Raw genomic sequence first — 27604 nt, 5'->3', positions numbered from 1 at the left:
GCTTAAAGTTAATTTAAAACTTTACTAAAACTTGCCGTCGATCACCCAGACGGTGCGGGCAGTCGCCCTGCCTGGCTCAGCGAGTTCACTAGGGATAAAGCGGAAACTAGTAAGACATGCTGAACTCATTGTTAAAGAAACACCAGTGTGGTTTGTGTCAGTTTTTCTTTTCTTTATTCATAGCCCACAGTTTCCTGCTCACAGACGGCTTTCAGGTTAGGTGAACGTATGTAGAAACACGCTTGTGGATGAAATGTCTGACCCTGCAAAAAAAATTATGCTCATCCCTCACACTGGCTGCATAGTGTTCTCCAACCAGGGGCTTGTGAAATGTATATCACGGGACCCTCGGATTCCGTAACAAGACTGCAATGGCAAAATATGGCAGAAACTTAACTATGGACATTCCTGGACACTGCTATGAGAGAGAAAGTGGGCAGGCCGCTACCTCTGAACACACAACAAATAGTGGACACCTGGAAATGGTTACCGTATGCTTCACAAACTCACTATTGCTTCGTAAGCCCAAAATGCGAAACAATATGTAACGTACAGATCAGCCAGGTATCACATCCCCATCCTTTCTTACTTTAGTGACTTCTCAACAACATTGGTCCTAAAGATTTCTTCCTGGTCCAGATTAACAGTGCAGAAGCAATCCCTCATCTTGTTTGGTCCTGGATAAGGCAGCAGATTTTTAGCCTCACCTGTAAAAAAATATAAAATTATATGAATGCATACATAATATATATTTCTATATTTTACACAAACACACATCATATATGTATATAAATATACCGTATATATATATATATATATATATATATATATATATATATATATATATATATATTTTTTTTTTTATTTATTTATTACATTAGTAAAGCAGCAAGGATATGAAGTGTGAGAGTTGTTTTTCATTTATTTTAAGCCAACAGCAAGTGACCCAACCTTACACTTGGTAGAGCATGATGACATCACGTTATATGGCTGCCCCACTGGAAATGAGAAGCGTTTTGTGTTCCAAAATGGCCCATTATTGCCGCAACATGTTTGAGCACCAGATTGGCACCTTTTAAAGATGAAGAAACAAACGTCTTTTTTTTTTCCAATAACTTGAGGAAATACGGCACCGAAATGCGTAGGGACAATAACAAATCATTTACCGCAGAGGAGTCTGTATGACGGGATATCGTCCTCCTCTACTATTATACGGAAGATCTGGAGAGAAGGTTTTCTCTTACAGTCATGGGCCCGCAGTAGCAGTTATATGCGTCTACACTGCCAGGTGATCACCAGATGTGTGTGTGTGTGTGTGTGTGTGTGTGTGTGTGTGTGTGTGTGTGTGTGTGTGTGTGTGTGTGTGTGTGTGTGTGTGCGCGTGTATATATGTGTGTGTGTTTTTGTCCCCCACATAGTTTTTTAAAATTACAACTAAGCTCTGTTCACATTGCAGTTTTTTGTGCACCTCCACTGAAAGACCCCTACCCATGTCTCTGTGTAGTCATACACGTGTCCTCAAACCACTCCCATTAAAACAAACAAACAAATAATTTATTGGTGTCGTCCCGCATAAGATAGCATAGCAGACTGCGCTTTCTATTAACACAAAAAATAGGCAAAAAATTTAAAAATTGCCCCAGTGTATGCTAAAAGGATAAAAGGACACTCAGCTTAGACTATTTGCCAGTGGACACGTCAGATGTCTATGTAAGAAAATGAAGATGTGAACAAAGACTTTTATGCCTTTTCCTCCCACAGCCCCTTGTCTGTATGTGCGATACAGTTCCCTTGGAGGCAGGGACTGATGTGAACATTGACAATCAGCGATGTACTGCCAATGGTGGCAGGCCATGTGGCCTCCATGGTGTCTCGGAGCCAAAGACTTTACCTTACGCCTCCCGCTAGGCGACCACTCACTTATCCCAACTTCTGCAGTAGTCAAGAAGATTTTTTATTGGGTAAAACTAGCTCTGATTACAGCAGCTATTAACTCCTCAGATACTGTGACATAGAACGACCAAGACATCCAAGATCTAAGACAAAGAGCAGGGGATTCTCAGACTCCCTCAATGGACGTCCATGAATCAATCGCTGGATCCCAATAGGTAGTAAAATGGGAACTGGTCCATTTTGGGCCTTTTCTATCTTTCCAATGAGGCCCACTCCGGTAAATTCCAAAAAGCATGCAGAAGGGATCACCTACCATATCTGATATATTACATACTAGGGACCTGTGCAGACAATTACGCAACACACGATAATTCATTGCACAGAAGGAAGCAGCCCTTTCCTGTGATGCAAACTGACAGAATGAACGTCAGGAGGGTAAAGCTTCTCAACAGGAACTACTAATCTCAACTTCTGATGGGGTTTCCTATCCTTAACCGTAAGCGTCATCTGTCAACACCAAAGCAGATAAAGAACTTTCCCACTCCTGAAGTTATACCAGACACGTTGTGGGGTAACTCAGTTCTCCATAATTATTCTGCCATGATTAGAAGAAGAACTTCAGGCAAAACGTCGGTAGTGATCCATTTAACACACTGATATGTCGTATTGTAGTAAGCAACTAAATCAAATAAAAATTCACTATTAAAGGGAACCTGTCACCCCCAAAATAGAAGGTGAGCTAAGCCCACCGGAATCAGGGGCTTATCTACAGCATTCTGTAATGCTGTAGATAAGCCCCTGATGTATCCTGAAAGATGAGATAAAGAGGTTAGATTATACTCACCCAGGGGCGGTCCCGATGCTGGTCCGGGTCCGGCACCTCCTATCTTCATCAGATGACGTCCTCTTCTTGTATTCACACTGCGGCTCCAGCGCAGGCGTACTTTGTCTGCCCTGTTGAGGGCAGAGCAAATTACTGCAGTGCGCAGGCGTCGGGAAAGGTCAGAGAGGCCCAGCGCCTGCGCACTGCAGTACTTTGCTCTGCAGGGCATCTTTTAGGATACATCGGGGGCTTATCTACAGCATTACAGAATGCTGTAGATAAGCCCCTGATGCCAGTGGGCTTACCTCACCCTCGATTTTGGGGGTGACAGATTCCCTTTAAAAAAAAGAAACATATAATATATATATACTGTATATATATATATATATATATATATATATATATATATATTTATTTACATACAGTAAATATATATACACTAGATGGTGGCCCGATTCTAACGCATCGGGTATTCTAGTATATGTACGTATGTATGTATATATATAGCAGCCACATAGCATATAGCAGTGGCCACGTAACAGACAGCCACGTAGTATATAGCACACCCATGTAGTATTTAGCACAGCAACGTAGTATATAACACTGCCCGCGTAGTATATAACACTGCCACGTAGTATATAACTGCCACGTAGTATATAACACTGCCCACGTAGTATATAACACTGCCCACGTAGTATATAACACAGCCCACGTAATATATAGCATCCACGCAGTATATAACACAGCTACGTAGTATATAACACAGCCCACGTAGTATATAACACAGCCCACGTAGTATATAACACTGCCACGTAGTATATAACACAGCCCACGTAGTATTTAAAATTGCCCACGTAGTATATAAAATTGCCCACGTAGTATATAACACTGCCCACGTAGTATATAACACTGCCCACGTAGTATATAGCAGCCTCACAGTATATAACACAGCCCAAGTACTATATACCACTGTGGGCACCATATCCCTGTTAAAAAAAGAATGAAAATAAAAAATAGTTATATACTCACCCTCCAGCGTAGCTGTCCCTATTAGCGCGATGCGGCCGCCAGATTCCGTTCCCAGCGATGCTTTGCAAAATTACCCAGATGACTTAGCGGTCTCGCGAGACCGCTACGTCATCTTCTCGGGAGACCACAATGCATGGCCCGGAGCGTCGCGATAAGTGGGAAAGGCACCGGAGGGTGAGTATATAATGATTTTTTATTTTTATTTTTTTTTTAACATTAGATTTTATTACTATTGATGCTGCATAAGCAGCATCAATAGTAAAAAGTTGGTAACACAGGGTTAATAGTAGCGTTAACGGACTGCGTTACACCGCGGCATAACGCGGTGTAACGCAGCCATTAACCCTGTGTGAGCGCTGACTGGAGGGAAGTATGGAGGGGGCACTGACGGAGAGTAGGAAGGGGCGAATTTGCGGCCGGACTGTGCCCGTCAGCGACGCGGGATTTCCGTGACAGACAGACGGAAGTGCCCCTTAGACGAATATATATATATATATATATATATATATATATATATATATATATATATATATATATTCCCATAGTCCAATTCAGCAGCAGCTGGGCCACTTCAAAAATACATCGAAAACATACAGTACAGACCAAAAGTTTGGACACACCTTCTCGTTTAAAGATTTTTCTGTATTTTCATGACTATGAAAATTGTAAATTCACACTGAAGGCATCAAAACTATGAATTAACACATGTGGAATTATATACTTAACAAAAAAGTCTGAAACAACTGAAATTATGTCTTATATTCTGGGTTCTTCAAAGTAGCCACCTTTTGCTTTGATGACTGCTTTGCACACTCTTGGCATTCTCTTGATGAGCTTCAAGAGGTAGTCACCGGGAATGATCTTCCAACAATCTTGAAGGAGTTCCCAGAGATGCTTAGCAGTTGTTGGCCCTTTAGCCTGCACTCTGTGGTCCAGCTTACCCCAGTTTTGATGCCTTCAGTGTGAATTTACAATTTTCATAGTCATGAAAATACAGAAAAATCTTTGAATGAGAAGGTGTGTCCAAACTTTTGGTCTGTATTGTATTCTAATATGGTATGGTGCCATAAAAGAAAGGAAGTGAATAGAGGTACAATTAAAACAATATATATTTATTTGTAAATAATTAAAATGGGTATATTCATAAATAAAAGACATGATCCCTTGGATAGTTCTGGTATACAGCACCTCATGCCCTTTAAAAAAACGTAATTCAACACACCTGTCCACACCCCTATTGGAAGAAGCAACTGCGAAACGGCGCTCGTCGGGCGTGGGGGAGCAGCACCAGCACTACACATATTGTGCATGGATTTGTGACTTTTGACAATCTTACAGCAGGTAATACATCTTATTACATCTTGCCCTCTTCATTCCCTCTCTGTATATCTGGTAGACTATAGGTGTTTTCCTAGCGCTAGAATCACTTCCCAGTATACAAATAGCAAAATGTTCTGCATTGCTGGGTATACACTTATCTGCCTTTTCTTTTTAGGGAAAATATAGAAATTTGTGGCAATCTACAGTTTTAATTTCTTTTCCCTGCGGATGTATATACTGTCACTGTGCACTTTAACTATTTATTTATCTAATGTAATGAAATTGCATGACTATTTTGCACATCTATACATATGTGGATGGATTTGTGCTGGGTAACCTCCCCCTGTATTTGGAGGTCCCCCTTTTGGTCTTTTATTTATGAATATACCCATTTTAATTATTTACAAATAAATATATATTGTTTTAATTGTACCTCTATTCACTTCCTTTCTTTTATGGCACCATACTATATTAGAATATGTTTTTGATATATTATACACCGTATATATATATATATATATATATATATATATATATATATATATATATATTTGCAAACAAAATTATCCACGTAAAGAGACATTGATCTCTGATTTATTTCTAAATGAAAATATTTAAATTCATATAAATGTGAGACTCAAAATAAGCTCATCCATAATATGGGCAGCACGGTGGCTCAGTGGTTAGCACTGCAGCCTTGCAGCGCTCGGGTCCTGGCTTCAAATCCCACCAAGGACAACATCTGCAAGGAGTTTGTATGTTCTCCTCGTGTTTGCGTGTTTTCCTCCCACACTCCAAACACATAGTGACAGGGAATAAAGATTGTGAGACCCACTGGGGACAGTGATAACGTATGTAAAGCGCTGTGGAATAAGATAGCGCTATGTAAGCAAAGCATAATAAATAAATTAAAGCAATATGGGTCTATAAAACCATCTCTGGATCTGGATAAAATTCATTTCCAGTGGGTTCAGATAATATAGGATTATAATTCAGGTGAAATCTAAGAAACAAAATTTAGCAGACAAATAGTGGTGAGTATAAGCCCTAAAGATCAAAAATTATTATTATTTCATGTGCATTATTTTCATTCATTTGACGCATGTCACAAATAGGTGTAAAATAATAAACTCCCTCATAGCCAATCAGCCGTGCTACACTCAATGACAGGCGGCTCAGCTCGCGCCAGCACTGGGATTTCCATTTTTTGATTAGGTTTATGGTTTTAAAAAAAAAAATCAAACTAGTGCAGATCAGGAGTTGGAGACAAACAGTGCCAGAAGACACAACCGACTGTCCCATTTCTTCTACTAAAAAAAAAGAAAAAAAAGACAAAATTGGCAAAGGACACCTCTGACGTAGATATGAACAGAGGGTTATAGGTGGATTTCTGGGCTAGTGGTGGAGAATGAGTTAGAGGGACTGTCAGCACAGGATGACTGTTCACACCAAGCACAGGCGCTCACTGCATCACAGGGAGGCCAAATATTTAAGTGCACGTTCACACCTGCTTGTTACCCATTTATCTCCAGCCTTGTATCCATCTATAAAGCCAGAGCTGTCAATCAAAGAAGAGGTGGAGATTGAGGGAAAACTAATAGGTGTGAAGGTGCTCTGCACTGTTTGGCCACAGCCAGCGCCACTCATTTTGTGCTGACAGACTTTCTCCAAGGCCTCATTCACATGTCTGTATTGTATCCATCATGTACCCACTATAATCTATGCTGCTATTCACATGTCCTTGTCTTTTTTTCACAGATCGTGTCACTGTGCAAAATTTACAGAGACATTTTTTTCCTGGTATCACGGATGAAAAGTGCCAACACAAGTCTATGGGTCAGTGAAAACCACGTCCAGCACATGGATGAGTGTACCAGCCAACTGTTGTGTGAATGAGGCCTAACCTTAAGATTGCAGAGAGACAAGAAAACAGGTTTGATTTGTTGGGTTTGGGGGCCTGAAAGTCCCAACAATCATCAAAATGGAAAGGTTGAAGTGCTTCGCTGTCGGAGACTGATGACAGGTTCAATAGAAAATCTATGAGTGCATCTTCAGTCTCTTGAAGGAGAGCAGCACTCAAATAAAGGAGATAGCTGATTATATATATATATATATATACTAGATGGTGGCCCGATTCTAATGCTTCGGGTATTCTAGAATATGCATGTCCCCGTAGTATATGGACAATGATGATTCCAGAATTCGCGGCAGACTGTGCCCGTCGCTGATTGGTCGAGGCAACCTTTATGACATCATCGTCGCCATGGCAACCATTATGACATCTACGTCAATACTGTGCCCATCGCTGATCGGTCGAGGCCTGGCGGCAGACTGTGCCCGTCGCTGATTGGTCGAGGCAACCTTTATGACATCATGGTCGCCATGCTGTGCCCGTCTCTGATTGGTCAAGGCCTGGCGGCCTCGACCAATCAGAGACGCGGGATTTCCAGGACAGACAGACAGACAGACAGAAAGACAGACAGAAAGACAGACAGACAGACGGAAAAACCCTTAGACAATTATATATATACTAGACTGTGGCCCGATTCTAACGCATCGGGTATTCTAGAATATGTATGTCCCTGTAGTATATGGACAATGATGATTCCAGAATTCGCGGCAGACTGTGCCCATCGCTGATTGGTCGAGGCAACCTTTATGACATCATCGTCGCCATGGCAACCATTATGACATCTACGTCGATACTGTGCCCGTCGCTGATTGGTCGAGGCCTGGCGGCCTCGACCAATCAGAGACGCGGGATTTCCATTATGACATCATCGTCGCCATGCTGTGCCCGTCGCTGATTGGTCGAGGCCTGGTGGCCTCGACCAATCAGACGCGGGATTTCCGGGACAGACAGACAGACAGACAGACGGAAAAACCCTTAGACAATTATATATATAGATATACTAGATGGTGGCTCGATTCTAACGCATCGGGTATTCTAGAATATGTATATAGTTTATTTATGAAGTTTTCAGAATAATGCAATTTATACACAGGATTCGGCCGGCCGGGCGTGACCAATTAGCGAAGCGTGGTTCAAATTCCATGCCAATTCGCGGCCGGACTGCGCCTGTCGCTAATTGTCCGAGGCCGGGCGTGACCAATCAGTGAAGCCAGGGCCTACTCCAGATTTTTGAGGGCCCCGGGTGAACGTCTCAGTGGGCCCCCCCTCTTTAACACATACCACAATTCATGATGCACAGATACAGCAGAGAAATATACCACAGCCCACGTAGCATATAACACAGCCACGTAGCATATAGCACAGGCCACGCAGTATATAGCACAGTCCATGCAGTATATAGCACAGCCCATGCAGTATATAGCACAGCCCACGCAGTCTCAGTGGGCCCCCCTCTTTAACACATACCACGATTCATGATGCACAGATACAGCAGAGAAATATACCACGGCCCACGTAGCATATAGCACAACCCACGTAGCATATAGCACAGCCACGTAGTATATAGCACAGCCACGTAGCATATAGCACAGCCACGTAGCATATAGCACAGCCCACGTAGCATATAGCACAGCCCACGTACCATATAGCGCAGCCACGTAGTATATAGCGCAGCCCACGCAGTATATAGCGCAGCCCACGCAGTATATAGCGCAGCCCACGCAGTATATAGCACAGCCCACGCAGTATATAGCACAGCCCACGCAGTGTATAACACAGCCCACGCAGTGTATAACACAGCCCACGTATAGCACAGTCCACACAGTGTATAACACAGCCCACGTAGTATATAACACAGCCACATGGTATATAGCACAGCCCACGTAGTATATAACACAGCTCACGCAGTATATAACACAGCCACGTAATATATTGCACAGCCACGTAGTATATAGCACAGCCCACGTAGTATATAGCACAGAGACATAGTATATAACACAACCCACGCAGTATATAACACAGCCCATGCAGTATATAACACAGCCCAAGTAGTATCTAACACAGCCCACGTAGTATATAGCAATGTGGGCACCACATCCCTGTTAAAAAAATAGTTAAAATAAAAAATAGTTATATAGTCACCTTCCGGCGGCCTCCGGATCCAGGCGAGGCGTTTAGCGATGCTTCTCGCGACGCTAGGGTCCCAAGAAAGCATTGCGGTCTCGCGAGACCGCTACGTCATCATCTCGCGAGACCGCAATGCATGGCCCGGAGCGTCGCGAGGAGCGGGAAAGGCGCCGGAAGGTGGGTATATAATGATTTTTTATTTTTTTTTATTATTTTTAACATTAGATCTTTTTACTATTGATGCTGCATAGGCAGCATCAATAGTAAAAAGATTGTCATACAGGGTTAATAGCAGCGTGAACGCAGTGTAACGCAGCCATTAACCCTGTGTGAGTGCTGACTGGAGGGGAGTATGGAGGGGGCACTAACGGAGAGTAGGAAGGGGCGATTTCGCGGCCGGACTGTGCCCATGGCCTGTTGGCCACGACCAAGCAGCGACGTGGGATTTCCGTTACAGACAGACGGAAGTAACCCCTAGATGATATATATATATATATATATATATATATATATATATATATATATATATATATAAATATGTATATTCAGACCGACACAGGTCACGCTAAGGTGTGTGTATTATATACATAATGTGTCAGTCAAAATACTGCCACCAGGTGCTGACCATGACACACTAAAGCAATTATATATATGGACCAACAGTGGGGGTACAACACCTAATTATTTAGACTGCAGTGGACACTGTGGCACACACCAGCTGGGGGGTAGAGGATGAGGGAGAATGATGCCATGCCACTGACGCACCAGTGTAGCGGCTCCTGGTACACTCCGTTTTGCTGCCCGCCTTGAAGCGCTAAGAACTCAGCTCTTAAAAACAGATGCATTTTCTATTACAGGCACTATCCTTAGAGGGTCTATCTACTTGGATAGTATAAATCAAGGGACGTCCATTCTGCAGGTATATCATATTCCCCTCTCCACACACCCCACATCTGGTCGGTCACAGGGGGTAGAGTAGAAGGAGATAGATGCTACAGCAAGATCACACCACTTAAATGTCACTACTAGGCCACATTCACATGTTCAGTATTTGGTCAGTATTTTACCTCAGCATTTGTTAGCCAAAACCAGGAGTGGGTGATAAATACAGAAGTGGTGACGTGTTTCTATTATACTTTTCCTCTGACTGTCCCACTTCTGGTTTTGGGTTACAAATACTGAGGTAAAATACTGACCAAATACTGACCGTGGTCTTCGCGATTAGAACAGCAGCAATCGAAGCTTGCTGTGGTCACTACTGCTAGAACCAGGTGCTGGCTGTATAGCACAGCCGCCACCGACACTGTGTCTCCATACACCCACACACTGCTGGAGATCTGTCGTGGAGGGGAAGGGGTTACCATTTTGTGACTGTCCTGCTGATCTATGGCAGGGGAAGTCTATAGAGTTGATTTGGTCACTGCTCCTACGCAAACGCAGGTACTGAGAGATTGAGCCATGAGTGACAAAAAAGCCATTGTGCTGAGGCGAAGGATTTAATTTGCCCCCAAATGATGCATTTCTTTAGTGGGATTGTGAATTAAAAAAGTATAAAAAGGGATAGAAGTTCCTCTAAATGACTCTAAAGGAAATCTGGGTGAGCGACCGATCTGCCTCCCACAGAAACACTGAGTCACAAAGAGCCCGTATGCCAAATGTAAAAAGTGCCAGCGTTGCCTGAGCAACCAATCAGATCACCGCTTTCATTTTAACAAAGGTAAACGCTCAACTCTGACGGGTTGCCATGGGTAACAGCACACAGCAGATTAGATCCATTAGGCCCAAAACATTTATACATTTTTCCGTTTCTGACTTCGGTCTTGCACAGACACGCCAAGCACCTCTCTCCTGCTTTAATAAGAGTGTAAGACAAGAATATTTACGCCATGATCTATAGTAGAGATCCTAAGGGGCCTAAGACAGCGAATATGGACAGTGGTTAAGATTAGTGGAGTCGGAGCCCCTTTAGGAGGAGTCGGAGTCAGGGAAATCGAGGAGATGGAGTCGGAGGTTTGGCTTACAGACTCCACTGTCCTGGTTTAAATGTCAGGAATTGGGAAAATCTGAGTTATAGTTAATGTAGTTAGGACAGTTTTCAGTATAACCTGTTAGTATCGCAATACCTGGGCCTACCAACAGGTCCTGAGAGGTCTCATGGGCTTATATGGGGCAGTTAGCGCAGGTCCGAAGAGTCGCCACTAAGGTCGGGTATTGCAGTGCGAACAATGACCAGGTGGGTTAAACCGGTCTATGTCCACATTAAGCTTTTTCAAACAGAATCCTCTTCAGGAAACTAACATTTTGGGGAGTTTTGCATTCCCTGAAGTTTTTCCTGGAGTGGTTTTGGAAGAGTTTTTGCATGTTTTTTTTCCAGCCTTTTGACAGGATAGTGACTACTTTGGAAACATTTCCATTTTAAACCCTACGTGGTTTTTAGTTTTTAAAGTCCAAGAAATAAAGAAAAGCTTTTTGCTGAGTTTTTGGAGCAGAAACTGGCTATGTCCACACACATAGCTTTTTGGCAGTGCCATTGAGGTGTTTTGCATTTTATAGGAAGATCTGGGGAGCTTACGCTCAGTTTCTACCCCAACAACTCCTTGAAAAGCACAGTGTGCGCATAGCCTAATATGATCAGCAAAGTGGATTTCTCATAGCAAAGAATAGGAAGAGTTTTCCAAGAATTTGAAGCAGTTTTTGGAGGGGTTCCAACCAAAGAAACACCTATGGAGGTAACCTAAGGTGTATGTAAAAGTATGACTAGTTCTATATACTGGTATTCTTGGCAGCCTATTAGACATGCTGGATGAAGTAGTTCAGTGACGATAACATTGAAGGAGCAGGGTACTTCATTCATGGGTCTTGGACTCCACTTTTCATATAAGACAATGGAGTGTTGAGGTGACAAGTTTAGTGGAATAGGATTTTTTTTTTTTTAAATACAGTCAGGAAAATAAAGTAAAAAAGATGGAATGATTATTATCATGGTTATGATACATACCCGGAATGGTTTCTGTCCAGGACACTGGAAATTCATTGCAAAGCCTCATACCCCATTCCAGTTCATCTGAACAAAGGACCCTATTTATTAACAGGACTAGGAGTCTAGTCTGTAACGGACCACTGGAGAAACATGCGCCAAATTCATTAAAAGGCAAACATTTAATTTGGCGTAACATACAACGGCAATATATCCAGCCAGAAATCAGTACACCTCTGGCGTCATTTCTGCCACAAAAGTAGTAGGGTAGGCTCGGTCATCATGCCCAATCCTGCCCTAGCTCTGTTCACTTTGGCAAAACTGACCAGAATGGACGCAAGAACGGCAAAATCTGGGGCATGCAAGAATTTGGGAGTAGACACTTTGATGAATCAGGCCCAAAGTAATAATAATAGCAGTAACAGGAATAACATGTGTGTACTATTAGAAAAACATAAAGAAAAATATACTACAACTTGATTGTTTATAGAGGACTAAAAAGAGCGGCAGCACAACAAAAAGATTTCATAACTCTCGGTAGAGAAGTATTCTTAGAAAAACATTACAACCAGAGATGATGTAAAGTGCGTGGGAGGAAGAGGCAGAGCAAGAACATATTACTTAACAGAAAGGGATGTGGATGAAAGTACGGTTTAAAGGGTCAGCACCAGCGTTATTTGGCCACCCCAAAAAAATTACCTCTGTATTGGTAAATCAGAAATTAGAACCAGGGCTGTGGAGTCGTGGAGTCAGAGCCCATTTTGGTGGAGTCGGTGTCATGGAAATTGAGGAGTCGGAGGTTTGGCTTACCAACTCCACAGCCCTGATTAGAACAGTATTTGTGCCAGCACGGCAGCAGTTTAATGCAGACATTTTTTTGTGACTACAGCAGCATTTATTCTTAGTACCCAGGAAGACCTAAGTGACAGCCAATACAACTGCGTTTCTTGCAGTCACTACTGAAAAAAAAAACAACTAAAACTGGCAATATATATCTCAAAGCATAACTAGTTTTTTATAATACAATTATACCTCTAACTTTACATATATATGGTGGAAATCCTTTATAAAACATGCATTTACCCTGCACACTTACCAGGAGCAAGTGCTCCTGGGAACGCCAGTTTCTCAATAATTGTGCAATGTAAGCCGGCTGCCAATCACCCGACAAATGAACAAAAGATTCATCTGTCGGGGAAAAGATTTTTTGGTTTGCTTTAAAAAAATTATTGTTCTTCACCGGACATGCTGCTGTAAACAATGGCCGCCTATGGGATCTATTAATGAATGATCTGCACACATCTGAAGAGCGGGGGGCTGGTCTACGCAGGCCATGAAACGACCACCGATCAGCAAACAAGTAGCAGAACGGCAGTGATCTAGGCTGGGCTACACGGAGACACATGTCGCACTACAGCGATCAAATAAATCCGTGTAACTGCTCTGCCATGTTACGTGATCATTATAGAGCGGTTATTTTGCTGTTCAAAAAAAAAAGGCCAAATATAATTAGATACAGTAAGTCATACGCAAGTCAGTGAGCTGCACCGGAGGCTATGGCAAGTCAGTGAGCTGCACCGGAGGCTATGGCAAGTCAGTGAGCTGCACCGGAGGCTATGGCAAGTCAGTGAGCTGCACCGGAGGCTATGGCAAGTCAGTGAGCTGCACCGGAGGCTATTGCAAGTCAGTGAGCTGCACCGGAGGCTATGACAAGTCAGTGAGCTGCACCGGAGGCTATGGCAAGTCAGTGAGCTGCACCGGAGGCTATGGCAAGTCAGTGAGCTGCATCGGAGGCTATGGCAAGTCAGAGAGCTGCACCGGAGGCTATGGCAAGTCAGTGAGCTGCATCGGAGGCTATGGCAAGTCAGTGAGCTGCACCGGAGGCTATGGCAAGTCAGTGAGCTGCACCGGAGGCTATGACAAGTCAGTGAGCTGCACCGGACGATATGGCAAGTCAGTGAGCTGCATCGGAGGCTATGACAAGTCAGTGAGCTGCACCGGAGGCTAGGGCAAGTCAGTGAGCTGCACCGGAGGCTATGGCAAGTCAAAGAGCTGCATCGGAGGCTATGGCAAGTCAGTGAGCTGCACCGGAGGCTATGGCAAGTCAGTGAGCTGCATCGGAGGCTATGGCAAGTCAGTGAGCTGCATCGAAGGCTATGGCAAGTCAGTGAGCTGCACCGGAGGCTATGGCAAGTCAAAGAGCTGCATCGGAGGCTATGGCAAGTCAGTGAGCTGCAGCGGAGGCTATGGCAAGTCAGTGAGCTGCATAGGAGGCTATGGCAAGTCAGTGAGCTGCACCGGAGGCTATGGCAAGTCAGTGAGCTGCACCGGAGGCTATGACAAGTCAGTGAGCTGCACCGGAGGCTATGGCAAGTCAGTGAGCTGCACCGGAGGCTATGGCAAGTCAGTGAGCTGCACCGGAGGCTATGACAAGTCAGTGAGCTGCACCGGAGGCTATGGCAAGTCAGTGAGCTGCACCGGAGGCTATGGCAAGTCAGTGAGCTGCACCGGAGGCTATGGCAAGTCAGTGAGCTGCACCGGAGGCTATGGCAAGTCAGTGAGCTGCACCGGAGGCTATGGCAAGTCAGTGAGCTGCACCGGAGGCTATGGCAAGTCAGTGAGCTGCACCGGAGGCTATGGCAAGTCAGTGAGCTGCACCGGAGGCTATGGCAAGTCAGTGAGCTGCACCGGAGGCTATGGCAAGTCAGTGAGCTGCACCGGAGGCTATGGCAAGTCAGTGAGCTGCACCGGAGGCTATGGCAACTCAGTGAGCTGCACCGGAGGCTATGGCAAGTCAGTGAGCTGCACCGGAGGCTATGGCAAGTCAGTGTTATTTGCTTTGTCACGACCAGGGCACTTAACAAAACTCTGTCTCCTGAGGTTATTTCCATCCTTTGCACCTCCCTCCCCATCAGTGATAGGTGAATGTGTGCGACATCACGTGGCAGACAGTAAACCTAGTGCCTGTATAGATCAGTGTTCTCCTCACTCATACACGCTAAGGGTCCTTTTATACCAGGGCTGTGGAGTCGGAGCCCATCTTGTTGGAGTTGGAGTCATGGAAATTGAGGAGTCTGGAGTCGAAGGTTTCGTTTACCGACTCCACAGCCCTGCTTTCCACAGACCTACCGGAAGCACAATATGGGGACATACTAAAAAGAATGAAGAAAAGGAATAAATAAAAAGAATGAACATAATAACTTATAGCTCCAAAGACATGGATAGGTGTTACAGATTTCTTATGCATCTTGTAGATGAAATGAACTTGAATTATATGTAGACAATTAGGAAATCAACATAGATTCCATATAAACAGGTGTATACTATATTTTCTGTGCTATATGGGTGGGGAATGAAGATGGAATACTTGTAGATAATAGAGTAATGAACACATATCCCATATAAACAGGTATATATTATATTCCCTGTGCCTGATAGGTGGGGAATGAACATGAAATATATGTAGAGAAGAGAGGAATGAACACATATCCCATATAAACAGGTGTATATTATATTCCCTGAGCCTGATAGGTGGGGAATGAACATGAAATATATCTAGAGAATAGGGGAATGAACACATATCCTATATAAACAGGTGTATATTATTTTCCCTCTGCCTGATAGGTGGGGAATGAACATGAAATATATGTAGAGAATAGGGGAATGAACACATATCCCATATAAACAGGTGTACATTATATTCCCTGAGCCTGATAGGTGGGGAATGAACATGAAATATATGTAGAGAATAGAGGAATGAACACATATCTCATATAAACAGGTGTATATTATATTCCCTGAGCCTGATAGGTGGGGAATGAACATGAAATATATGTAGAGAATAGAGGAATGAACACATATCTCATATAAACAGGTGTATATTATATTCCCTGAGCCTGATAGGTGCGGAATGAACATGAAATATATCTAGAGAATAGGGGAATGAACACATATCCGATATAAACAGGTGTATATTATTTTCCCTGTGCCTGATAGGTGGGGAATGAACATGAAATATATGTAGATAATAGAGGAATGAACACATATCCCATATAAACAGGTGTATATTATATTCCCTGAGCCTGATAGGTGGGGAATGAACATGAAATATATGTAGAGAATAGAGGAATGAACACATATCTCATATAAACAGGTGTATATTATATTCCCTGAGCCTGATAGGTGGGGAATGAACATGAAATATATCTAGAGAATAGGGGAATGAACACATATCCGATATAAACAGGTGTATATTATTTTCCCTGTGCCTGATAGGTGGGGAATGAACATGAAATATATCTAGAGAATAGGGGAATGAACACATATCCTATATAAACAGGTGTACATTATATTCCCTGAGCCTGATAGGTGGGGAATGAACATGAAATATATGTAGAGAATAGAGGAATGAACACATATCTCATATAAACAGGTGTATATTATATTCCCTGAGCCTGATAGGTGGGGAATGAACATGAAATATATGTAGAGAATAGAGGAATGAACACATATCTCATATAAACAGGTGTATATTATATTCCCTGAGCCTGATAGGTGGGGAATGAACATGAAATATATCTAGAGAATAGGGGAATGAACACATATCCGATATAAACAGGTGTATATTATTTTCCCTGTGCCTGATAGGTGGGGAATGAACATGAAATATATGTAGATAATAGAGGAATGAACACATATCCCATATAAACAGGTGTATATTATATTCCCTGAGCCTGATAGGTGGGGAATGAACATGAAATATATCTAGAGAATAGGGGAATGAACACATATCCGATATAAACAGGTGTATATTATTTTCCCTGTGCCTGATAGGTGGGGAATGAACATGAAATATATCTAGAGAATAGGGGAATGAACACATATCCTATATAAACAGGTGTATATTATTTTCCCTCTGCCTGATAGGTGGGGAATGAACATGAAATATATGTAGAGAATAGAGGAATGAACACATATCCCATATAAACAGGTGTACATTATATTCCCTGAGCCTGATAGGTGGGGAATGAACATGAAATATATGTAGAGAATAGAGGAATGAACACATATCCCATATAAACAGGTGTATATTATTTTCCCTGTGCCTGATAGGTGGGGAATGAACATGAAATATATCTAGAGAATAGGGGAATGAACACATATCCTATATAAACAGGTGTATATTATTTTCCCTCTGCCTGATAGGTGGGGAATGAACATGAAATATATGTAGAGAATAGGGGAATGAACACATATCCCATATAAACAGGTGTACATTATATTCCCTGAGCCTGATAGGTGGGGAATGAACATGAAATATATGTAGAGAATAGAGGAATGAACACATATCCCATATAAACAGGTGTATATTATTTTCCCTGTGCCTGATAGGTGGGGAATGAACATGAAATATATGTAGAGAATAGGGGAATGAACACATATCCCATATAAACAGGTGTATATTATATTCCCTGTGCCTGATAGGTGGGGAATGAACATGAAATATATGTAGATAATAGAGTAATGAACACATATCCCATATAAACAGGTGTATATTATATTCCCTGTGCCTCATAGGTGGGGAATGAACATGGAATATATGTAGAGAATAGGGGAATGAACAAAAATCCCAAATAAACAGGTGTATATTATATTCCCTGTGCCTGATAGGTGGGGAATGAACATGAAATATATGTAGAGAATAGAGGAATTAACACATATCCCATATAAACAGGTGTATATTATATTCCTTATGCATGATAGGTGGGAATGAACATGAAATATATGTAGAGAATAGAGGAATGAACACATATCCCATATAAACAGGTGTATATTATTTTCCCTGTGCCTGATAGGTGGGGAATGAACATGAAATATATGTAGAGAATAGAGGAATGAACACATATCCCATATAAACAGGTGTATATTATTTTCCCTGTGCCTGATAGGTGGGGAATGAACATGAAATATATCTAGAGAATAGGGGAATGAACACATATCCTATATAAACAGGTGTATATTATTTTCCCTCTGCCTGATAGGTGGGGAATGAACATGAAATATATGTAGAGAATAGGGGAATGAACACATATCCCATATAAACAGGTGTACATTATATTCCCTGAGCCTGATAGGTGGGGAATGAACATGAAATATATGTAGAGAATAGAGGAATGAACACATATCCCATATAAACAGGTGTATATTATTTTACCTGTGCCTGATAGGTGGGGAATGAACATGAAATATATGTAGAGAATAGGGGAATGAACACATATCCCATATAAACAGGTGTATATTATATTCCCTGTGCCTGATAGGTGGGGAATGAACATGAAATATATGTAGATAATAGAGTAATGAACACATATCCCATATAAACAGGTGTATATTATATTCCCTGTGCCTCATAGGTGGGGAATGAACATGGAATATATGTAGAGAATAGGGGAATGAACAAAAATCCCAAATAAACAGGTGTATATTATATTCCCTGTGCCTGATAGGTGGGGAATGAACATGAAATATATGTAGAGAATAGGGGAATGAACACATATCCCATATAAACAGGTGTATATTATATTCCTTATGCATGATAGGTGGGAATGAACATGAAATATATGTAGAGAATAGAGGAATGAACACATATCCCATATAAACAGGTGTATATTATTTTCCCTGTGCCTGATAGGTGGGGAATGAACATGAAATATATGTAGAGAATAGAGGAATGAACACATATCCCATATAAACAGGTGTATATTATTTTCCCTGTGCCTGATAGGTGGGGAATGAACATGAAATATATGTAGAGAATAGGGGAATGAACACATATCCCATATAAACAGGTGTACATTATATTCCCTGAGCCTGATAGGTGGGGAATGAACATGAAATATATGTAGAGAATAGAGGAATGAACACATATCCCATAAAAAAGGTGTATATTATATTCCCTATGCATGATAGGTGGGAAATGAACATGAAATATATGTAGAGAATAGGAGAATGAACACATATCCCATATAAACAGGTGCATATTATATTCCCTGAGCGTGATAGGTGGGGAATGAAGATGAAATATATGTAAATAATAGAGGAATGAACACATATCCCATATAAACAGGTGTATATTATATTCCCTGAGCCTGATAGGTGGGGAATGAACATGAAATATATGTAGAGAATTGGGGAATGAACACATATCCCATATAAACAGGTGCATATTATATTCCCTATGCATGATAGGTGGGGAATGAACATGAAATATATGTAGATAATAGGGGAATGAACACATATCCCATATAAACAGGTGTATATTATATTCCCTATGCATGATAGGTGGGGAATGAACATGAAATATATGTAGAGAATAGGAGAATGAACACATATCCCATATAAACAGGTGCATATTATATTCCCTGAGCGTGATAGGTGGGGAATGAACATGAAATATATGTAGAGAATAGGAGAATGAACACATATCCCATATAAACAGGTGTATAGTATATTCCCTGTGCCTGATAGGTGGGGAATGAACATGAAATATATGTAGATAATAGGAGAATGAACACATATCCCATATAAACAGGTGTATATTATATTCCCTGAGCGTGATAGGTGGGGAATGACCATGAAATATATGTAGAGAATAAGGGAATGAACACATATCCCATATAAATGGGTGCATATTATATTCCCTGAGCGTGATAGGTGGGGAATGAACATAAAATATATGTAGAGAATAGGAGAGTGAACTGTGACGGGGTGTACGGCAGAGCAAGAAGGGACAACAGGCCAAGGGATGATTCAACAGATTTATTATCAAGAACGCTGGAACAACACATGCAGGTAGATCTAGAGAGTCCACAATTAGTCCAACGGAACCGGTTCGGGGGCACCTACCGATAATCCTTGTGCCAGCTAACAAAACAATAGTCCACACGAGTCCAAGGGATCTCAAAACAATCCCACGAACGACGAGATATGTCCTCAACTCAATTCTCGCCCCGTTCGCTTCCGCAGTCCCAGATGGTCATGGGGTCTTGCCTCAGCTAAGAATTCCCACTCCTTCTCTTCCAGTCTCCAACACACATCTGATCTCAAAATAAGAATGTACTGTCTGAGCTCCTGGGATCCGCCCCTGAAGGGGGTAGGGGTCACACCTTCTATTCAATGGCTGAGTCCACCAGAAGATTCTATTCTGGTCGGCTCCACTTAGTCTAGGTCGTATGTACATTTGACTAGCCCCCTGCTGAGAGGAAGAATGGCTATTCCTTCACTAGTGTTGACAAAGCTTAATTACATTATAGGTTAAGGCTGCAAGTATTGGGGGAAGGAGACATTGTTACAGGTGACTCCCAGCACAAGAAAATACATATATTACAGCTAATAGAAACCAGAGAACAGTTAAGGCCCCGTCTCACATAGCGAGATCGCTAGCGAGATCGCTGCTGAGTCACAAGTTTTGTGACGCAACAGCGACCTCCATAGCGATCTCGCTATGTGTGACACGTACCAGCGATCAGGCCCCTGCTGCGAGATCGCTGGTCGTGTCGGAATGGCCTGGACCTTTTTTTGGTCGTTGAGGCCCCGCTGACATTGCTGAATCGGTGTGTGTGACACCGATCCAGCGATGTCTTCACTGGTAACCAGGGTAAACATCGGGTTACTAAGCGCAGGGCCGCGCTTAGTAACCCGATGTTTACCCTGGTTACCAGCGTAAATGTAAAAAAAAACAAACAGTACATACTCACCATCTGATGTCCGTCAGGTCCCTTGCCGTCTGCTTCCTGCTCTCACTGACTCCCGGCCGTACAGTGAGAAGTGAGAGCACAGCAGTGACGTCACCGCTGCGCTCTGCTCTCAGTGTACGGCCGGATCTCAGTCAGAGCAGGAAGCAGACGGCAAGGGACCTGGACACCGAAAGGCGAGTATGTACTGTTTGTTTTTTTTGGTAACCAGGGTAAACATCGGGTTACTAAGCGCGGCCCTGCGCTTAGTAACCCGATGTTTACCCTGGTTACCCGGGTGCTGCAGGGGTACTTCGGCATCGTTGAAGACAGTTTCAACGATGCCGAAGTCGTTCCCCTGATCGTTGGTCGCTGGGGAGAGCTGTCTGTGTGACAGCTCCCCAGCGACCACACAGCGACTTACCAACGATCACGGCCAGGTCATATCGCTGGTCGTGATCGTTGGTAAATCGCTTAGTGAGACGGGGCCTTTACATACATCAAATGGCATATTATTCAAATACAGGACAGGGCAAAAGTACATATCATGACAATATTCCCTGAGCCTGATAGGTGGGGAATGAACATGAAATATATGTAGAGAATAGGAGAATGAACACATATCCCATATAAACAGGGGTGTATTATATTACCTAAACTTGATATCTCTTCAAATGTAACATGTTTGGCAAGAAAAAACACAATACGACATGCCAAATTATCCCCTGTGTATAATGGCCAAAGTAATGGCACCTAGCCCTTTTAAGATACAACACTAAAGGTACCTTCACACGAAAAGACATCGCTAGCGATCCGTGACGTTGCAGCGTCCTCGCTAGCGATATCGTTTCGTTTGACACGCAGCAGCGATCAGGATCCTGCTGTGATGTCGCTGGTCGCTGAATAAAGTCCAGAACTTTATTTGGTCGTCCGATCGCTGTGTATCGTTGTGTTTGAAAGCAAAAGCAACGATACCAGCGATGTTTTACACTGGTAACCAGGGTAAACATCGGGTTACCAAGCGCAGGGCCGCGCTTAGTAACCCGATGTTTACCCTGGTTACCAGCGTAAAAGTAAAAAAAACAAACAGTACATACTCACCTGCGTGTCCCCTAGCCTCTGCTTCCTGACACTGACTGAGCGCCGGCCCTAAAGTGAAAGTGAAAGCACAGCGGTGACGTCACCGCTGTGCTGTTAGGGCCGGAGCTCAGTCAGTGTCAGGAAGCGGACGCTGGGGGACGCGCAGGTGAGCATGTACTGTTTGTTTTTTTTACTTTTACGCTGGTAACCAGGGTAAACATCGGGTTACTAAGCGCGGCCCTGCGCTTAGTAACCCGATGTTTACCCTGGTTACCCGGGGACTTCGGCATCGCTCCAGCGCCGTGATTAACGACGCTGGAGCGATAATCATACGACGCTGCGACGTCACGGATCGTGCCGTCGTAGCGTCCAAAGTGTCACTGTGTGACAGTACCCTTACAGTAGTGTTCAAAATTATAGATGAGCGAATATTTCAATGTTCGGTTCAGATAGCGCTTGCAAAATTTGCAATATACGCCGATAAATTCTTTGAATATTCGCTGAACATAGCCAAATGCCATTCGCGTCAGTGGCAGGCAAAAACAAACTCATGCACAACACATTAGAACGGCCCCAAGGACAGACACCAGGAAAGTGGCCTCAATTCACCCACAGTACAAATTGCAGCATGGAACTGCAGCAATCTGCCAGACATGAGGTATAAGATCTGGGATAACATTTAAAGCTTTCCAATGAAAGTAACAGTAAGACGAGGTGGGTGAGGGATTGGTGTAGGGCCCCTTTTCTGGGAGACCTGACACCACATTCATCACCTCAACCTGCTTTCATGCTAAGCCACACTCATGTGGACCAAATATCAGTTTTCTAGACTAACATTGTCAGAAAAATGTAAGGATAGTAACCAGGGTAGTTAAGTCCAAGGAAGTGGGGGCCTGACGGTCTTGGAGGCCTACTGCTACTTAAAAATGAGGGCTTGACACCACCGAAGTGGCATCAATTTCACCACAGTAGAAATAGTAGAATAGGAACCAACAGGTTTTTCTCTACACCCAATCCAGCAGATGGACGCTCAACCATGAGTGTTCACTAGTGATGAGCGAATATGCTCAATGCTTGGGTTTTTCCATCGGGTGATCTCCATTTATTTGTTAGTGTTCGGAGATTAAGTTTTCATCGCGACAGCTGAATGATTTACAGCTACTAGCCTGCTTGATTACATGTGGGGATTCCCTAGCAACCAGGCAACCTCCACAAGTACTCATCCTGGCTAATAGCTGTAAATCATTCAGCTGAGGTGATGAAAACTTAATCTCCAAACACTAAAAAATACTCTGAGATCACCCGAGCATGCGCGGGAAAACCCGAGCAATGAGTATATTCGCTCATCAGTAGTGTTCACATTTCCAAAAATTATTGTCAGACACCACTCAGCTGTGTGCCTCTATGTTCACACCAACTGGGATTTAACACATCATCATCATCCCCTGGGTTATCACATTCCTTGCGATTGAAGTCACACTCCTCCTCTTCTTGCCCTGACAGCAGAGTACAGTCCGCGTGAGCCTCAGATATCTGAGTCTCATAAGGATCACACGCCCCCCAAGGGGTTAACGTCTGATGAGGAGGGTCAGGAGTCTGTTCGGACCGAACTTCTTCCTGCCCCGTATCCAAGCTAAAAAAAATTTAGGCATCGGTGCAGATTTCCTCCTCTTGACTCTGCAAAGCTTTTGTGTACACTTCTGATGAACATGGCATAGAATATGTGAACAGCTCTTCAGACTCACCCATCTGTGGCTCCGTACAGTCAGTTGAACGTTTTGATATTTGGGACGCAGGGGGAAGCAAGGGGAATTTGGGTGCCACATCTGTAGACTGTACTGGGTGTGATGTTGAGGTGGAGGAAGAGGAGGAGAGGCCACTTGAAGCTGCATTTGCCATCTATTCGAGTACATGCTCTTTTGGGGCATCATCGACATGGTGTACCGCTGTGTGCTTGCCAAAGAAAGGTAGTGGTGTAACCTGTCCAGTAACATAAGTTGTCAGTTTTCTTTGCATAGATGTTGCTTCTCTGGTGCTTTCACAAACATTACCATCTACCCCACGTTCAGCAAGCATAATTCCCCTTCCACCACGACCTTGCTTTTTCCCAGTCATGTTGATCAGATACTGTAGTTTGGTAGGAGCACAGTATTAACAACCAAAAATTATATTTTAACCCCTTCATGACCCAGCCTATTTTGACCTTAATGACCTGGCCATTTTTTGCTATTCTGACCAGTGTCCCTTTATGAGGTAATAACTCAGGACCGCTTCAACGGATCCTAGCGGTTCTTTTTTTCGTGAAATATCGGGCTTCATGTTAGTGGTAAATTTAGGTAGATAATTTTTGCATTTATTTGTGAAAAGAATGGAAATTTGGCAAAAATTTTGAAAATTTCACAATTTTCAAATTTTGAATTTTTATTCTGTTAAACGAGAGTTATGTGACACAAAATAGTTAATAAATAACACTTCCCACATGTTAACTCTACATCAGCACAATTTTGGAAACAAAATTTATTTTTGCTAGGAAGTCATAAGGGTTAAAATTTGACCTGCGATTTCTCATTTTTACAACAATATTTACAAAACTATTTTTTTAGGGACCACCTCACATTTGAAGTCATTTTGAGGGGTCTATATGGCTGAAAATGCCAAAAAGTTACACCATTCTAAAAACTGCACCCCTCAAGCTGCTCAAAATCACATTCAAGAAGTTTATTAACCCTTCAGGTGCTTCACAGCAGAAGAAGCAACATGGAAGGAAAAAATGAACATATAACTTTTTAGTCACAAAAATGATCTTTTAGCAACAATTTTTTTATTTTTCCAAGGATAAAAGGAGAAACTGGATGGCAAAAGTTATTGTACAATTTGTCTTGAGTACACCGATACCCCATTTGTGGGGGGGAACCACTGTTTAGTCGCACGACAGGGTTCGGAAGGGAAGGAGCGCCATTTGAATTTTTCAATGAAAAATTGGCTCCAATCTTTAGCGGACACCATGTCGCGTTTGTAGAGCCCCTGTGTGCCTAAACATTGGCGCTCCCCCACAAGTGACCCCTTTTTTGAAACTAGACATCCCCTGGAACTAATCTAGATGTGTGGTGAGCACTTTGAACCCCCAAGTGCTTCACAGAAGTTTATAACGCAGAGCCGTGCAAATAAAAAATCATTTTTCCTTCCTCAAAAATTATTTCTTAACAAGCAATTTTTTATTTTCACAAGAGTAACAGGAGAAATTGAACTCAAATTATTGTCCAGTTTGTACTGAGTACGCTGATACCCCGTATGTGGGGGGAAACCACTGTTTGGGCGCATGGCAGAGCTCGGAAGGGAAGTAGTGACGTTTTGGAATGCAGACTTTGATAGAATGGTCTGCGGCATCATGTTACGTTTGCAGAGCCCCTGATGTGCCTAACCAGTAGAAACCCCCCACAAGTGACCCCATTATAGAAACTAGACCACCCAAGGAACTTATCTAGATGTGTGGTGAGCACTTTGATCCCCCAAGTGCTTCACAGAAATTTATAACTCAGAGCCCTGAAAATAAAAATAAAAAATTTCTGCAACAATAAGTTTTTAGCCCCCCATTTTTTTTTCCAAAGGGTAACAGGAGAAATTAGACCCCCAAAGTTGTTGTGCAATTTTTCATGAGTACGGCGATAACCCATATGTTTGGGTAAACCACTGTTTGGGCGCACGTTGGGGCTCAGAAGGGAGGGAGCACCATTTGACTTTTTGAACGCAAGATTGGTTGAAAATTAATGTTGGCCCCATGTCGCGTTTGGAGACCCCTGATGTGCCTAAACAGTGGAAACCCCTAAATTCTAACTCCAACACTAGCCCCAACACACCCCTAACCATAACCATAACCCTAACCAGAAGCCTAACCCTAACACCAACACACCCTGAACCCTAATTTTAACTACAGATGAGCGGTGTTCGAGTCGAACTGTTCACCAATTTCAAATTCGAACTGTTTTGGGCGGTGTTTGAGTCTTTCGACGAACCCGAACAATTTGCTTAAAATTCTTCTGTTCAAGTTTCTGTTCGATAACTGTTCGTTCACCAAAAGCCTAGCTTTATTTGCACATTAAAACTGTTTATCATTGTTAATGGACTGTTTCAGTGTATAGTGGGCGGGGGATAGATCTGTGCTGAAATAACGCCAATCTCCATTTTATTTTCTTTCCCGCATTTACAGAGGGGCGGTGCAGTCTCCCAGCCTATCAGCAGTGCGCACACACACAGCAATGTGCATGGGATGCAGACAAGCAAGGGCATGTGTCATTGGCTGTGTATGTCACATGTCACTCCTTACCCAATGAGAACCAGCCATTTGCCCCGTCGTCACTAGTGTTTAGCATTCCGATACCGCAAGTATCGGAATTCCGATACCGAGTTCAGAGACTTTTGTGGTATCGGGAATCGGTATGGGAACCATATTAATGTGTAAAATAAAGAATTAAAATAAAAAATAGGGATATACTCACCCTCTGACGCGCCCTGGTTGTAACCGGCAGCCTCCGTTCCTAAGAATGAGCGCTTGAAAGACCTTAGATGACGTCGCGGCTTGTGATTGGTCGCGTGGCGGTCACGTGAGTAGCCCGCCTGTGAAGCTAGCTACACTGCCTGTGTATCTCATTTTTTACGGCATCTAACCCAGTAAATCGTTTTGGGCTTAGTAGCAGTGTCTGTACGTCAGCAGAGTAGCCCGCCTGTGAAACAAGCTATACCGCCTGTGTATCTCTATTTTCACTGCATCTAATCCAGTTGATAGTTTTGGGCCTAGTAGCATTGTCTGCACGTCAGCAGAGTAGCCCGCCTGTGAAGCTAGCTACACCGCCTGTGTATCTCTATTTTCACTGCATCTAATCCAGGTGATAGTTTTGGGCCTAGTACCAAAGTTTGGCCACTCAGTTGTGCTCGGTTTTCATCCATCGGTTGTTGTGCCAACAACTTCAGATACAGAGTTGCCAATTAAGCACTAAAATGAGTGGCAAAAGGCCTGCTGCTGGTGGAAAGAGGAATAGGCGTGTTGGAAAGGGAAAAAAATGTTGTGTCCGTGGGGTAGGTGGTAAAGCAACAGTAAATTCTGCAGAAGAAAGACCATCTTCCAGCCAAAGTAAGATGTCTACTTCTTTTCGTGGACAATCTGATATGATCCCTTTCTTACGACCATCGCTACAAGCATCGCCAAAAATTCCAGATGAGGCACATAAACAGCAGGTGCTGTGATATCAAGTGCTCGGTCAAGTGGGCTCTCCTCCATGTCAACTTCAACATCACAACTACGCCAGTCCTCAGAGTTGTCACCCCAATTGCACTTGCTTCCTCACAGCTCCCAAGTCTCCAGCTGCCCGTCTGAGCATGGGGTAGCACACATGGTTGAGTCTGTAGAGCTGTTTACGCATACTATAGCCTGGGAATCAGAGGTGTGCTCCAGAGCTTCTGTGAATCCAGACGAGGAAATGATCTGCACTGATGCCCAGAATCTTTGTGAGTCTGATCCAGGCCCAGATGAAGAAGGTTCTGAGTATAATGTAGACCCTCGTTCCCAAACTGTAACTCCTGTTGGTGGAGACAATGAGGAAGATGATGATGAGACTGAGATACCTGATTGGAACGAAAACTTGACTTTTCGGTCGGGGCAGAAAGAGGTTGGCTCAGAGGACGACGGGTGTGAGAACACACAGGATGATGATGAC

At 43.0% G+C, this 27604-nt stretch overlaps 1 protein-coding gene across 1 annotated transcript in view; it reads right to left on the bottom strand.

The window, feature by feature from the left end:
* Positions 1-27604, bottom strand: part of RASA2 (RAS p21 protein activator 2) — a 145897-nt gene that overhangs the window by 66970 nt on the left and 51323 nt on the right. The window contains exon 2 of the mRNA XM_077291194.1: positions 590-707. Within this exon, the coding sequence (XP_077147309.1) occupies positions 590-707 (118 nt within the window). The remainder of the gene's footprint in view (positions 1-589; positions 708-27604) is intronic.

The sequence above is a fragment of the Ranitomeya variabilis genome, chromosome 2 (assembly GCF_051348905.1).
Source record: "Ranitomeya variabilis isolate aRanVar5 chromosome 2, aRanVar5.hap1, whole genome shotgun sequence".
Taxonomy (NCBI): domain Eukaryota; kingdom Metazoa; phylum Chordata; class Amphibia; order Anura; family Dendrobatidae; genus Ranitomeya; species Ranitomeya variabilis.
The sequence above is the reverse complement of the archived record's forward strand: the minus strand, read 5'-3'. Positions and strand labels throughout refer to the sequence as shown.